Raw genomic sequence first — 14,357 nt, forward strand, 5'->3', positions numbered from 1 at the left:
ATTATGTTAAATTTTCTCATTTTCAAAACTTAATTATTTTTTCGTTACAACCTTTTTCCCAAATCAAAATTAGGTTTTCTCTTAACACTTTTTTCCCAATTCCTAATTTCAACTTATTTTATCGATGCTTAAAGTATTGTCTAATGTTGCAATATATAAGAGAGTGATAAAAAAAAAAAAAAAGGAAAAATTAATTCAAAATTTTATCCCTTGATAGCTTGATATTAAACCTCATGGAAATTGAAGTATAGTATAATAAAAAGAACTGTATAAGAATTTGATGGAAAATAAGTAGAAAATGAACATTGAGAATTAAGGAGAAAATTAGGGATAATGGACTTAATAAATAAATTTGGAAAAAAAAAATATTATCTAAAGGAAATTTTGAAAATGATTTTAATTAATGTCTAACAATTTGGATTGATTAAAGAGTACTAATCCTCTTAGATACATACACTTATTTGTTAGACTTCTATTCATCATAATTGTTAATCCAACATCAATAAAATCATGCGTACCAAATTTTTCTGTACACAAATAGATACACCCCGTCAAGTGATTGGATAATATTAAATTAATAATCAAATAACATTCAATCACATGATAATATATCATATTTGTACTCATTTATATACTTAAAAATGAGTATATATAACATTACTCATCAAAATAATCAGTACTATTCTTAATAATGTTTATACATGAAAAATATTGTGATGTGTTGATTGAAACATTACATTAGAGCTTCTATCTTGACCCCTTTCCACAAACCACAATGAAACTTTTTAAGTAATCTTATAAAATGTTATAATACCCACTTTTGAGTATACACATGATCTGTTATTATGTGATTAGATATTATTTTATTATTAATTTAAAATCACTAATAACTTAATAATATATATAAAATATATATCTATTTATGTATTAAAAATAGGTATATATAATTTTATTGATATTTATATAGGAAAGATATTGTGATGCGTTGATTGAAACATTACATTAAAGCTTCTGTCTTGGCCCCATCCATAAACCACATTGAAACTTTTGACCAAAAAGCCTCTCTTTTTTGAACTTTGAACTTCCTATGACTTTCAAATACTTCTCCAAATTTTATTTGAATCCTCAAAGCATTTGGATGACCCACCAAATTATGTTAGAAAATGAAACTCGTAACAAAGATTAAATAGTAGCTTAGCCCATATTAATATTAAACATGCTACTGGAAATTGACATATATAAGAGAAAGTGGCTTCACAATCATTTGGGTTTTACTGGATTAAATTGGCATTGAATTGCATAGAAAACCTTATTTTATGGTCAAAATTGTTCTTGATTAACTCAATAATTTGCGTTAAAGAAACATAAAATGTTTGGATCATTACATTTCTTCACTAGGGTTCTTTAGTGGGTTTGGCATTTGCTAGCTTTGGTTTAAGATGAATTCAAAAAATACTTTAGACTAACATTAAGTATTTTGATATATTGAGTGAGAGTGAGAATGATAAAGGAATTTCAGAAAAAACATCTCTCAAAATTTTTATTCATTGAGGAACAATATTAGCGAAGTTGCTACTTGCTTATATATAATATGAACTAAACAATTAAATCTCTTATTTTCGATGTCACCATATTTAAATTACAAACGAGTAATCACATATTAACATAACTCAATTATCTACTATTGAAAAAGTTATATTATTCATTAGGATTTAGGGTTTATAGTTGATTCATAAATATAATCTATAGTGTAATTATATTTATATTTGGATTGAAATCTCTTAAGATATGATTATAAAATGCTATTAAAGTAGGGTTTTTCCATGAAATTAATATTAGAGCGTCCAATAATCTTGTTAAAGATTATAACTTGCATCATGGTTCTGAAATAAATTATCCTTTCTCAGAAATGAAGATGAAAAAGAGACTAGAATATTTTTTATACTCACTATAGCTTTGTTGCCTTTAATTAATTCAGCAGGATCCTTTCAACTAGCTAGGGTTATCTACTGCTGGATAATGGTTTCCTCCCCTCCAGCACCATATAATATATTCTCCCCACTTTCTCCCGCACTTTCTCACCTTCCAAACAAATTCATACACATCCACTCTTATCATTACACATCTCACAATCTAATGATTGTGTCATTCCAGTGTATAAAAAAGACAAAAAACAAAGGACTATTCTTAAGAATAAATGGTGAATCTTGCTTCAAATAAAAATTATAGCCGTATTATCAAACAGTACTTTTCCTTAGACCAACAAATTCGCCTATTTCAAAGATTACAATTAAAGTTGTACTTGTCGTATTCCTTTGTAATTACCTATAATACAATATCTATGGGCGATGAACCAAAACTTAGATTAGAAGCTTCCACTGTGTTGGCCTTCAACAGCGAAAAGAAATTATTCATTTGGGACCCAGATGGCCAACCAATTATGAAAATGGGTTTAGAGAATTATTTTGAGCAGTGTAATGCTACAAACCCTAATTTTAAGAATTTAATTGGGTATTCAGATGATATATTATTATGTTATTAGATATAATTTTTTTTTAATTTAAAATTATTCAATCACATAGTAATATATAATTTGAATATCTAATTAAATATTCAAAACTAGATACTCATACTTTTATTATTTTGACCATATTAAATATTCCTTTTTTTGTTATAAAGCCATTATGTAATTTGTCACGTTAAATCAATGTGCAAAATTAAGAGCAACCACGAATGGATTCATTTTGGTTCAAAATGACAGCAACCTTGCCCTTTTTGAGCTTTGAAACTAAATAGGTTCATGCACATTTCCAATCTTTTGTAATCACGTATGAATTTTCTCCCATGTTTTCAATCTCTTTCTTCTGATTTTCAAATATTTCAACTCACATGGTGAGTTTAGGGCGAAAATGATGTGCGATTAAATATTAAATCCAACAATATAAGTTAAAAACATCTTCGTCAGGTTCATGAATCGAACTTATTTTAATATTAAAGGAAAATACTCAACTGTTCATATATAAACTTGTCAAATTTAATTACTTCTAACTATTAATCCACTTGTATTTCTACCACACTAGAAATTTAATACATGATAAGATTATATTATAAAAATATGGCTTGGCTAATGGTCAAAAGTAGATGGGCCATAGCTTTATAGATTACAGTTTTTTTTATAGTTTCTTTCGTTTTCTTGCATATTTTCTGGGCAACCAAACATTTGTGGTGTAGGAATTAGGATGACCAAAGTTGAGCATAGATTAGGCCATAGCCAATAAAAACTACCCACTTGGTTAATAAAGTGAATTGAATTGACTCAACCTTATTGAAGCCAATCAGCCAGACCGGCTTTATCAACATCTTAATCAGGGTCACGCTCGCGCATATTTATTCATTTGTTAATCAATCGTGGTACAAAGTATCAGCTCATTTTCTTATTAGTTTCCTCGTTTCACGTATTTTTAAATAAATTGCAAATAATAATTGGTCAATACTCTATTGAAGACCAAATAGCAGCCAATTATTCACTAAAGAAAAAAAGAACTGCTTCTTTTTTAATTTCCAGGGATCATAGTGTCCCTGAATTTGAACACAAGTCACCAGTTTTATTCCCACTCAAGGATTTTGAATAATTTTCTCCATTGATGATTGATTCAGCGACTCTTTTTCCACTATATTTTGCTTTAAACAAATGGTTAATATGGTTAGTATTGTTGGCCATATGTTCAGCATCCAAGATCTAGTGTTAATTTATATATGAGAAAACTGGGAGTAGAAGAAGATAAGTAATGAACTTGTTTCAGTCCGTTCTGGTTTGTCAGTTGTCACTATTTTCAAGTGAAAAAGAAAATTATAACCTTTTATACATGTAAAACTGGACTGGTAAATACAAAATATTGACAGCAATAGATAACGATGTTCTTCATATTTTGATCAAAATTACTCAAATACATACGAACGAATCTAAAGAAAGATTTTGATTGGCGTCTGCTCATCCACTAGTCTTTGTATTGTGTTACATGTAAAGAAAATTTCAGAAAGATTTGTATTGATTTAAAGTTCATTATCGTTTTAATAGTGATGGAATGTACACTCAATTTTTAAAATTCAATTAGATTTTTAAATATATATTATTATTATTATATAATTATCTCCTATTCAAAATTATTCAACACTATTAGAAAACACAAAGCAAAATACTTGAAACCGAAGGTTCATGAACCCAGAAAGAGAGGAGACGCTAGTTGCCAAGTGGGCAATTATGGTGAGATAAAATCATCAATCTGACGTCACCTTGAGAACCATCTGACCTGGCCGCCATGCCCAAAAATTTAAGAGCTTCCCTGCCATTAATTTATCATCGTTTGACTCACGTGCATTAACTCCCTCTAGGGTCCCAACAATGACCAAAATTTTCCTGTTGAGTCCCACCAATATTATTCATGTTCATGCATTCTTGCCACCTTTCATCTCTTAATCCATCATATATTATTTAGCTTTTACTCTCTATATAAACACTGAATCTTCAAATTGAGGTTTCAAACTTGCAAGAAAACAAGAAAAAATTCTCTCAGTTTTCATTCATGGATTCTTCATTCTCTGAATACCCTTATGCTCAATTTTCTCCTGAGCTATCATCTTCTTCTTCTTATTCTGCCACAACTAATTCTCTTGAATCTTCTTTATCTTCAAACACTTTCAATAAAAATTTCTATGACCAACACCTTCCTTTCAATGAAAATGACTCCCAAGAGATGCTCCTCTTTGGGCTCCTCAATGAAGCCCCCACAAATTGTTTCAACGAGGAAGTAAGTTCGAGAGCTAAAGCTCATGAAGGGGAGCCTGCTGTGAGAGAAGTTTCTTACCGAGGAGTAAGAAAGCGACCATGGGGAAAATATGCAGCCGAGATAAGAGACTCGACGAGAAATGGGGTAAGGGTTTGGATTGGAACCTTCGACACTGCAGAGGCTGCAGCTTTAGCTTATGATCAAGCTGCATTTGCTATGAAAGGTTCAATGGCAATACTCAATTTTCCGGCCAAGAAAGTTTATGAATCACTTGTGGAAATGAAGTACAACTTTGAAGAGGGATGCTCGCCTGTTCTGTCACTGAAAAAGAGACACTCAATGAAAAAGAAAAGAGAGAGTGAGAAGAAGAGGAAAGAGAAAGAGAAGCAGCTAGAGAATTTCGTGGTGCTGGAAGATTTGGGAGCTGAGTACTTGGAAGAATTATTAAGTCTATCAGAAGCTAGCTGCAACTTTAATTAAAAATAATTCTCTCTTTGTTTATGTTTCAGTGATGTTGCCGATTTTGAGGCTCTAATTTTCTAGTTATTATTATTATTTTTAATTTTTGTAAATTTGTTTAGAGATAATGAATGAAGGATCCCAGTTTCAACTTCATCGTAGGACCATTCATTAGTAAAGTTGATTTTATGTACACGCCAGTCTTGCTCATCAAAGTAAAATCAGTTTCAATAAAATTATCATTAAGGATAATAAAACTTACATATATATAATTACCTTTTATTAAGTATTCATTAAATTTAAAATAGATTGTATACTAATAAAATTATGAGCATAATATGTATAAATAATTATGTATCACCATATGATTAAGTATTATTTTATCTTTAATTTTTAATTATCCAATCACATGATGACATATCGTTATTTATATATAAAAATTATGTATATAATATTACTCAATTTCATACCATACCTGGAAATATATAAACACATAGGACATACACATGTTGATAAATCTTGAAAGCGTATTTCAAGACTTACTTTATATTAAGCAAGTTTTTTAATATTTTTTTAAATTATTTTATTTTGAATTACAACAAAAAATTTATATCAAATTAGGTATAAAACATATATTACTATATGATTAAATTTTTTTATTTTTAATTTAAAATTATTTAACTTTACAATAACATATTTTATTATCTTTATGTATATAAATTATATGTTTTTATATATGATTTATTCTTTTTTGTACGGACTGTAAAAAAGTCTTCGCTTCTGTACCAAATGCACGTTCAATCATGCAGAATTTACTTGTCCGCTGGATTTTACAATGTCAACTTTCTTTTGTTTTCCTTTTTCCTGGAAAATTTTCAGAAAGACCTGTTGAATCCTAGGTGATTATTTTAGTCCGTGGGAAGAAAATTCTTAAATAAGAGACTTCTGCTGATGCCTCAAGAACAAGAGGAATTTAGCCCTAATCTCTTCAATCTTTCTTCCAAAGAGTTAGAAAAAACTCCCCGTTTTGTCTTTCTCTAATCGAATCTTTATCTCTGCTAATACTATTTTTTGCTTCTCCCGTACTTTAACTGAGTTTTAACCCTGTCCACTTCTTAGCTAGCAGTATTCAGAAAAATCAATATTTTTCATATTTCCAGTTTTCATTATCAACATAGTTAATGGTGTTGAAATGTTGGCGCTCAACACGTCAATGCCAGCGGCTTCAAGCAATAGTAGCAAACCATAGAATTGCAGCTTGATGAGGGCATTAAATCGATTAGCACCACAACTTATTTACGTAGAATCTTTTTTTAGTTATTTTCGTAGGGTAGTTAGAGTGACAAAAAAGTTTTATATATAAGTTTAAATCTTCTTTAATAATATATCAAAGTCAAATTTCGAATTTTTCTAATATCTAATTAAGTAATTATAAAATTGGTTACTGAACTTAAGTATATTTTTTTCAAGTTAGGATAATGTATTAAATTAACTAGACTGGAGCAAGTGGAGATGCCTAGCCATTAGCTTCTACGTAGAGTGTTAAATTGTGAAGATGTACACAGGTAAAGCCAAGAATTTTCTGCATACGGTTGATTAAACCATAAAATGTATTGCCATTTGTTGGGATGCGGCACGAACCTTTTGGTAATCTATTTAGCCCTTTAGTAACCATTAAGCTCATTAAGTCCAACAATAGACCATCTCATGAACTGGCCCATTAGGACAGTCCAAAAGGGTTAAAATGTTAGTGAGGGAGCAGAGCCGCAGGAGACAGATTAAGCAAGGAAATGGAGAAGATAATTATCTACTGAATTTCATGAGGTTCTGGTGATGATGATGGCGGTTGTAGATTTAGTAGCTAGCCCGGAAATGATATCGAAAAAGGGTCCTCTGGCACCGGTTGGTGGACAGGGCCCAAGCGTTGGTATTCTCCGTGGCCTCAAAATTCTACTACCAAGCCCAACCTTCATTTCAACAGAGAAGCCATAATGAGAATCAAATTCAATAGCAGATAGACCAAAAAAAAAAAATTGGCAATGGCACGAATTAAGATATGTTAGAATGCAAATTTGAGCTTGTCGAATCGGTAAAGCATGGTTCACGTTTGAGTTTAAGACAAAAACAACTTACTCAGGTTTAGCTAAAAAGTATTGTTTATCCTTTAATTTTCAAAAGACAAAGCTTAATAATTTATATATTTATCCATCAAAAAATAATGATTTAAAACTTTTAGAAATTTAGTATTCTTTTACTTAAATCAAACCGTAAGTTTATGAATTAATTGAACTAACCACAATTAAATTTAAATTTAAGTTCGACTCAATTTTAGTAAAATAAAACTACGACTTACTCATAAATAAATTAACTGATCAACATTAATTAAACAAATATCGAGCTTATCCTTAAACATAATATAAGTTTCCCAAATCCATGAGAGGAAATTTAGGGATATAAAATGGGGAATTTTTATTTTTTTGTTTCTGATAACAAGAAACTTTACTCGAACCGATTCATCCTTTAATTGGATAAGATTAAAGTCAACAGTTTGAGGCTAGGGTTGCGTGGTGGTGACTCAAAAGCAACTGGTTTCCTTTAAAATGTCCTAATCGATTTTGAAGAGATCAGTAGTTAATTCTGATAGATGCACATGTATCACAAAATGCTCTATGCAAATTCAAATAAAATATGATACAGAAATTATACTGCTGTGGTCAACAATAACTCACAAACGCTGTTACATTAATATTCCAATCCAAACTGTAAAGCTTCTAAACCATTACAAAATACAAAATCATCAGAAACATTAACTAATGAAGTTGTGCATGTTAAAATACAATCGCATGATCCAGGTTTTTCATCCCTAATCACAAGCATACTCCCAGTCTTCGGTCAGATCATCATAATCTTGACAGGTGCCCAAATTCTACTATTTCAGAGAAACTGACCAATTTAATATTAACTGCATTTCTCTTGTTTATTCTAAAATGCTACATACGTGGCATCTCCTGTTATACCCAGCTATGATTTCAGGAGACAGAACTACATGAAAGCAAAGACAATAAATAACACGAGCTGCTATACATAACGCGAGCTTCATGGCTGGCTGGGGGTGGTGGTGATAGGGAAAATGGTTGTGGCGGTGGAGGTGGAGACAAGAAAGCGCGAGGGCTTTTGGGGGGCGGAGGAACAGGTGCTACTGCAATTGCAGGAACTGGAGGAGGCACAGAAAGCAGTGGCAATGGCCTCCTAAGTCTCTTGCTTGTGTCAGTAATCTTCACTTGGGCAGATAATTCACGACGAGAAACCGCTTCAATACCATTCATATCATCGACCACTGTGGCCATAAGTCTGTAGCCTTTGCTTGTCTGCGAAGCATTAAGTAGAAACACAACATGGAACAGCAAGAGCAAAAGCAAGTGACGAGAAATATCCATAGTTACTTCTATGAGCTGCTATGTAAGTATAGGTATGCCTACAGCCTACTTCATGTATTATTTATAATAATTATGTGGGAACATTTTGTGGCTAGATTTTCATTGCTGAGATCCATTGCCAAGAAGATAAAATAAATTAATTAGTCCAGTGCTGAAAAATATGTGGACCTTAGAGACTTCAAAGTCAAAAATTATACACGGTAGGAATAAAGTTTCTACTTTACCATATAGTATAATTTTAATTAAGAGAGTACCGCATTTTAAAGGAGTTATGTTAAAATATAATTCACTAACTTTCCATATTATTAATTTAGACTGAAGCTGATTTTTTGGTAATAAAATAATTTAAAATTAAAATAAAATAATATTTAATTATATAATAATATATATTTTTTAATATATTTAAAATAAATATATATGTATATAATATTATTCATAATTTATATATCGTATTATATTATATGCATCTCACCTATTGCGTTGCCCAGATGGAGGAAAATTAGAAGTTCCAAGATTGACAAGAGAAGGTCAAAAATTTCCGATGACATGGTGGTTGAAAAGATTTAGGTTGATTGATTCCCCCATCAAATAATTAACTTAATCCCCGTGTACTAATTCATTTTTCCTTTCATTTGCCTAAACAATTATTAGGATAAATAATAAAATAATGTATATTTAATTTTAAATATTATATATTAATATATTATTTAAATATTTAAAATTTAATACGTATAATATAATGTTATCACCCTATCATTAGGATTAAATTCGAACCGAGTTAAACTCGAACTTTACATATAACTGAGCTCGAGTTTGAGTTTGAACTCATCAAGCTCTTGAAAACCAAGCTCAAATTTAGTTTAAATCGATTCGATTCTTTTTTCGTTATTAAAACGATGTCGTTTTAATACATATAAGTCAAAATGATATTATTTTGTATCAAAAATTTTAATTTAAAAATTTGACGAATAGCTCGAACTTGAACTTAAACTCGACCAAGGTCACTCAAACTCGACCGAGCTCACTCAAACTCGAACGGCCTCGATTCGAATCCAACCCTACTTACCATTGATTAGTAACACCACTTCGGTTTTGCATGATGAAAACTCGCATGGTTTAAAATAATTATAGATGGAAAAATAACAGCAATGAGGTGCCATTAATTTCATACTTCCTTTAGTCGTCAAAGTAAAAATGAATTAATTTGACAAATTTTTGGATTGAAATAAAATATCATCTCTTTTAACCCTAAATCAAAATAGGGATAACGTTATACCTAAATTGTCGTTTTATTAGTTTATAAATATGAAGATCGAAACTTATATTATACCAAATTAATTTATTTGTGTTAAGGTCTAATGTACTATATTTATATACTATTTATTTATATTGATCTTATTAGATGTGAGACTTTAGTCTCTAACACATTTTTTCAAGTGCAACCATTATATGTTGTTAGCCTGTCGTTTGTTAAATGTATTATCACTTGGTATCAAGATTATGTTAGAGTATTAGGCCCGGATCACATTAGGTTTTAGACTTACATATTTAGTTTTGAGTTCTAATATTATGTCGAAATATATTTAACTTATAAATGTAGAAATTGATAATTTATATTACATAAAATCAATTGATTTGTGTGCATAAAAAAAAAATTCGCTCATCTTCTCTTACATTTTCAAAATGGAAACCCTCCCTCGGTGAAAATTACAAACAATCTAAGTTAATTAACAAAGTTGTTTTCATTATATTCAATCTTATAGAAGGCAAAGAGATTAAATGATTAGAGGAGAATATTAGCATCGAGGAGAAAAAAATTATACATATAAGTTTAAAAAAAATGTATTTATATGTATTTAATTTTGAATACTTAATTAGGTATTGAAATAATATATTATAGTTTGATTGAGTGAATTTAAATTAATAATAAGATACAATCAAATATAGATGATGTATTATCTTAATACTCAATTAAATATTTAAAATTAAAAACACAAAAACATTATTTATGTTGAAATGAAAAGTGGTCGTGCATTGTGCATTTCATTTGTTGAGACCATTGAAGAAAATGACAAGGGTTCATGTAAATTCATAAAGCTTTTTTTTTTTTTTTTGGGGTTAACAAAAAAAATTTACCAAATCGAGTCACTTTTTTAAGTTGAAAAAATCATATTAAGCAGAGTAAACTCTAGGTTTAATAATCGATTCTACAAGCTATATTACTGTACTAAGTAAATCAAGAGTTTGATTTTAATATACCGTTAATAAATTGTAAACACATATTCTATTATTTTGATTACTCACTTTTACCATTCAAACTACTGTTAGAGGCTAAATTTATAAAGTTTACCATCACTTGGGCAAACCTTTGAGCCTAAATGTTTCCATACATCTATTGGTTAACTTGGTTTACAATTAGAGAAGTGGTTAATTTCAATTAGTCTATGAGAAGTATGATAATTATATCTCAAATAAAAATATAAATTTTTTTAGTGATACGGGAGACTTTATCGGACAAGTAAACCCTTGGAAATATAATATCTGAATCCATAATCATTATATTTGATAAATCAAAGTCCCACTATCCGACATATGTTGAGTTCAAAACTCCGAATTGTCAAATCTATATGCTTTCTGGAAATTAAAAACTACTGTGTTGGTCTGGTCAAACAAACTCAGCAGGTCCACAATCATTTTGTTTGCGTTGCTCAAGTTGTAATTTCTAAAGATTCTAACCCATCAGAAAATGCACTATCATATGAAACATCGGTCAACAATCACATTTTAAACCTAATCACATGATCCAGGTTTAGTCTTTAGTCAAAGCATGATCTTGAAAATCACTTAAAATCTAGTTGAGAATTGACTGATTGATTTGAATAAATTCAGCTTAGTATCGCATTGAAAGTTCAAGAGATTGTTTCAGATCTTTGAATGAACTAGTTAAACCATACAAGAGTAGCCAAATATTGGTGAAACAAGCTCTACCAGCACCATATCATGCACTATGCTTCTATGGAAGGATGTGGCGGTGGACCTGACGATGGTGGTGGTAGAGGCAGCGATGGCCCTTGCTTGTAGTAAAATGGGAAATTTGAATATAGGAGATGGTGGCGGCTTTCTAGGTTTCTTCTTGGACACTAGTATCAAATTGTAAGAAAAATCATAACAAGAGATGACAACAAATAGGGTTGAATATCTTAACCCTTGTTTCCATCTTCGTAGAAGAAACTTTTTTTCATCTATACTCCATCTTCGATATAAAGATAACAAAAAATTTTCATTCCTTTCATGCAGAAAAATTCTTTTTCCCCTTTCTCTTCCATCCCTTATTATACATTAGGATATATTTATAATAATTGAAAGTTTTTAAAATAATTTAATATATAAGAATTTAAAAAATATATAAGATAAAAGACGAATTAAAAAGAAAACAAATAAAAGATATATTTATCTTTATTTTTAATTATAATAATTTTAACTAGTCTTATCTCTTTCATCATTTATTTTTATTAAAGAATCATCTTCCTATTTAGAATGGGGTGAGCTGACTTATCATATAATTAAATGGGACACGGCTGAAACAGCTTCAGAAGCCTTGACCATATAATCAGTATGTGAAAGTAACAACATATGAATCAAGACGAAAGAAAACAGGTAGGAATTCGCATCCATTGCATCATTGATAAAACTCTATTAAAGATCTGGACTTTTATAGATCAGGCAGGAGCATTGAAAGTTATCAAAATCGACTTTCTCAGGAAGACAAAAGGGCCCCAAAAGTCAAATTATAGTTGAAATTTGTTACTTGTCCTTTTTCTTAGTGTGAAAATCAAGATCAACTTATTCAGAAGTCTGGGTTTGACGAAGAAAACTTGCAAAAAAAGCGTCTGGGTACTGCTAATATTTCACAAAATTCACGTTTTAAGCGACTCTCGGAGAAAAAAAATTATAAGAGTAGAATTATGAGGGCTCCCGGAATCTTTACATATGGCATCTCTGGTTAAGTTCTGGACTCTGAGCCACTGTTTAAGGGGAGGGCAATCAACTTAGTCCATTAAAAATTGCATAATGCAAGCAGAGAAATTGGCCAATTGATGAGAATAATTTCATCCATAAATTACATTGAAAGAGAGAGATAAGAGATTGTTTGAGTTAGAGAGCAACCTTACTCAATACATCAATCACATGCAACAACGATATTAATTAAGGCCAAATATTGCTGATACAATTTCTACCAAGTATTCATAAGGTTATTAGCTATATAGCTTGCAAGTTAAACTAATTAAGCTGGCCCCGACACATGTACTAACACTGATCAAGGTGGCAGTGGTGGCATCCATGGCGGTGGTGGTTGCGGTGGTGGTACTGGTGATGGAGGAGGGCTCTTGAATTTAGTTGTAGTACCAAGCATAGAAGGCAGTAGCGGCGGAAACACTTTGAATCTCCTGGAAGCAAGCTTCAATTTATGAGGAACATCTGCTGTGGCCCCGTAAGTAGTATGTGAAAGTAGCAGGCCGTTGATGAAGATGAAAGCAAGCAAGTGATTAGCATTCATTTGGTTGTTGCTATATCAGTATATTTGGCCATGAAGGTCTAGCCTGCTATTTATAGAACCAGGAAGTGGCTGTGCATTATAGTTGTGGCCACAACTTTCCCAAGACTTTTCAACCAAAATTTGTCAAATTGTTGGGTTTCTTTAATGATTGCAAAACCTAATCTTGACTATTTGCCAAACAGCTTCCAAGAAGCTGACCAGTTGATGGCACCATGTCCTGGAAAATTCACATAAGAGAAGTTTTAGCAATACTACTTAGCATGAATCCGGAGTCTAACATATGTTGACTCGAGAACTTTAGCTATAAAATCAAGGGTGAGGATGAAATCAAAGCAATAGCTGGCATGTATGATTTGGCAGCCATTGCACCAGGGTTATGTTTAGAAGAAAACAACACATATACTTAATTTTAAATATTCAAGATGATATATTATTATACGATTATTTATTATTTTATTAAAAAATTTAAATTTTTATTATTTTTTGGATTTGTTTATATAAATTTTTTATACTTTTTAATACTAAATATTTACATTGTAAAATTTGAATACTCTTTTAAAATATCTTTTATTTGATCAAAGTGTAAAATTTGTATAAGGTTAATGAACTCAAATTCTAGATTGTTGATGATGAACTTTTTTAGTAAGATCTAAAGTTTGGTGAGTTATAATAAAAGTTTTTAATCAAAAAATAATAAAATGAACTCAAATTCTAAATTTTATATATATATATATATAGAAGAATAGGTTAGCAAGGGTAAGTGGCAGCCCTCCAGCCCTACCTTAATCCAAAAGGCCAAAGACTATTTCCCATCCAAGTTTAGTGTGTGTTCCCAAACACATCTACGAAGTTAAAAAACCTAAAGTTTCACACATGATGTAAATGCATTTAAAATTTTTTGTTAAAGACAAAAATAAAATTGTTATTATATTAAAAATAAAAAAAAATATTTCTCTTTAAAATTTTAAGAACTAACAACTCACTTCTATTTAAAGTTTTTTAACTTTAAAAAATCACATTTTCTCCTCAAATTTTTTTTTTACCTCTCTCCGCCACCATCTCTAGCATCGATGGCCTCCTCTTTCTACCCTAAATTGTTGGTTGACACACATAAAA

At 30.4% G+C, this 14,357-nt stretch overlaps 2 protein-coding genes across 2 annotated transcripts; one reads left to right on the top strand and one right to left on the bottom strand.

The window, feature by feature from the left end:
• The first annotated feature begins 4,562 nt into the window (after positions 1-4,562).
• On the top strand, positions 4,563-5,402 carry LOC123209485 (ethylene-response factor C3-like). The gene has a single exon (XM_044627560.1). It carries the CDS (start codon positions 4,584-4,586, stop codon positions 5,265-5,267), a length of 684 nt encoding a protein of 227 aa, XP_044483495.1. The 5' UTR covers positions 4,563-4,583; the 3' UTR covers positions 5,268-5,402.
• Positions 5,403-8,275: 2,873 nt separating this feature from the next.
• LOC123208677 (formin-like protein 16) lies at positions 8,276-8,683 on the bottom strand. The gene has a single exon (XM_044626197.1). It carries the CDS (start codon positions 8,681-8,683, stop codon positions 8,276-8,278), a length of 408 nt encoding a protein of 135 aa, XP_044482132.1.
• Between the last annotated feature and the right edge of the window lie 5,674 nt (positions 8,684-14,357).

The sequence above is a fragment of the Mangifera indica genome, chromosome 2 (assembly GCF_011075055.1).
Source record: "Mangifera indica cultivar Alphonso chromosome 2, CATAS_Mindica_2.1, whole genome shotgun sequence".
Lineage (NCBI taxonomy): Eukaryota > Viridiplantae > Streptophyta > Magnoliopsida > Sapindales > Anacardiaceae > Mangifera > Mangifera indica.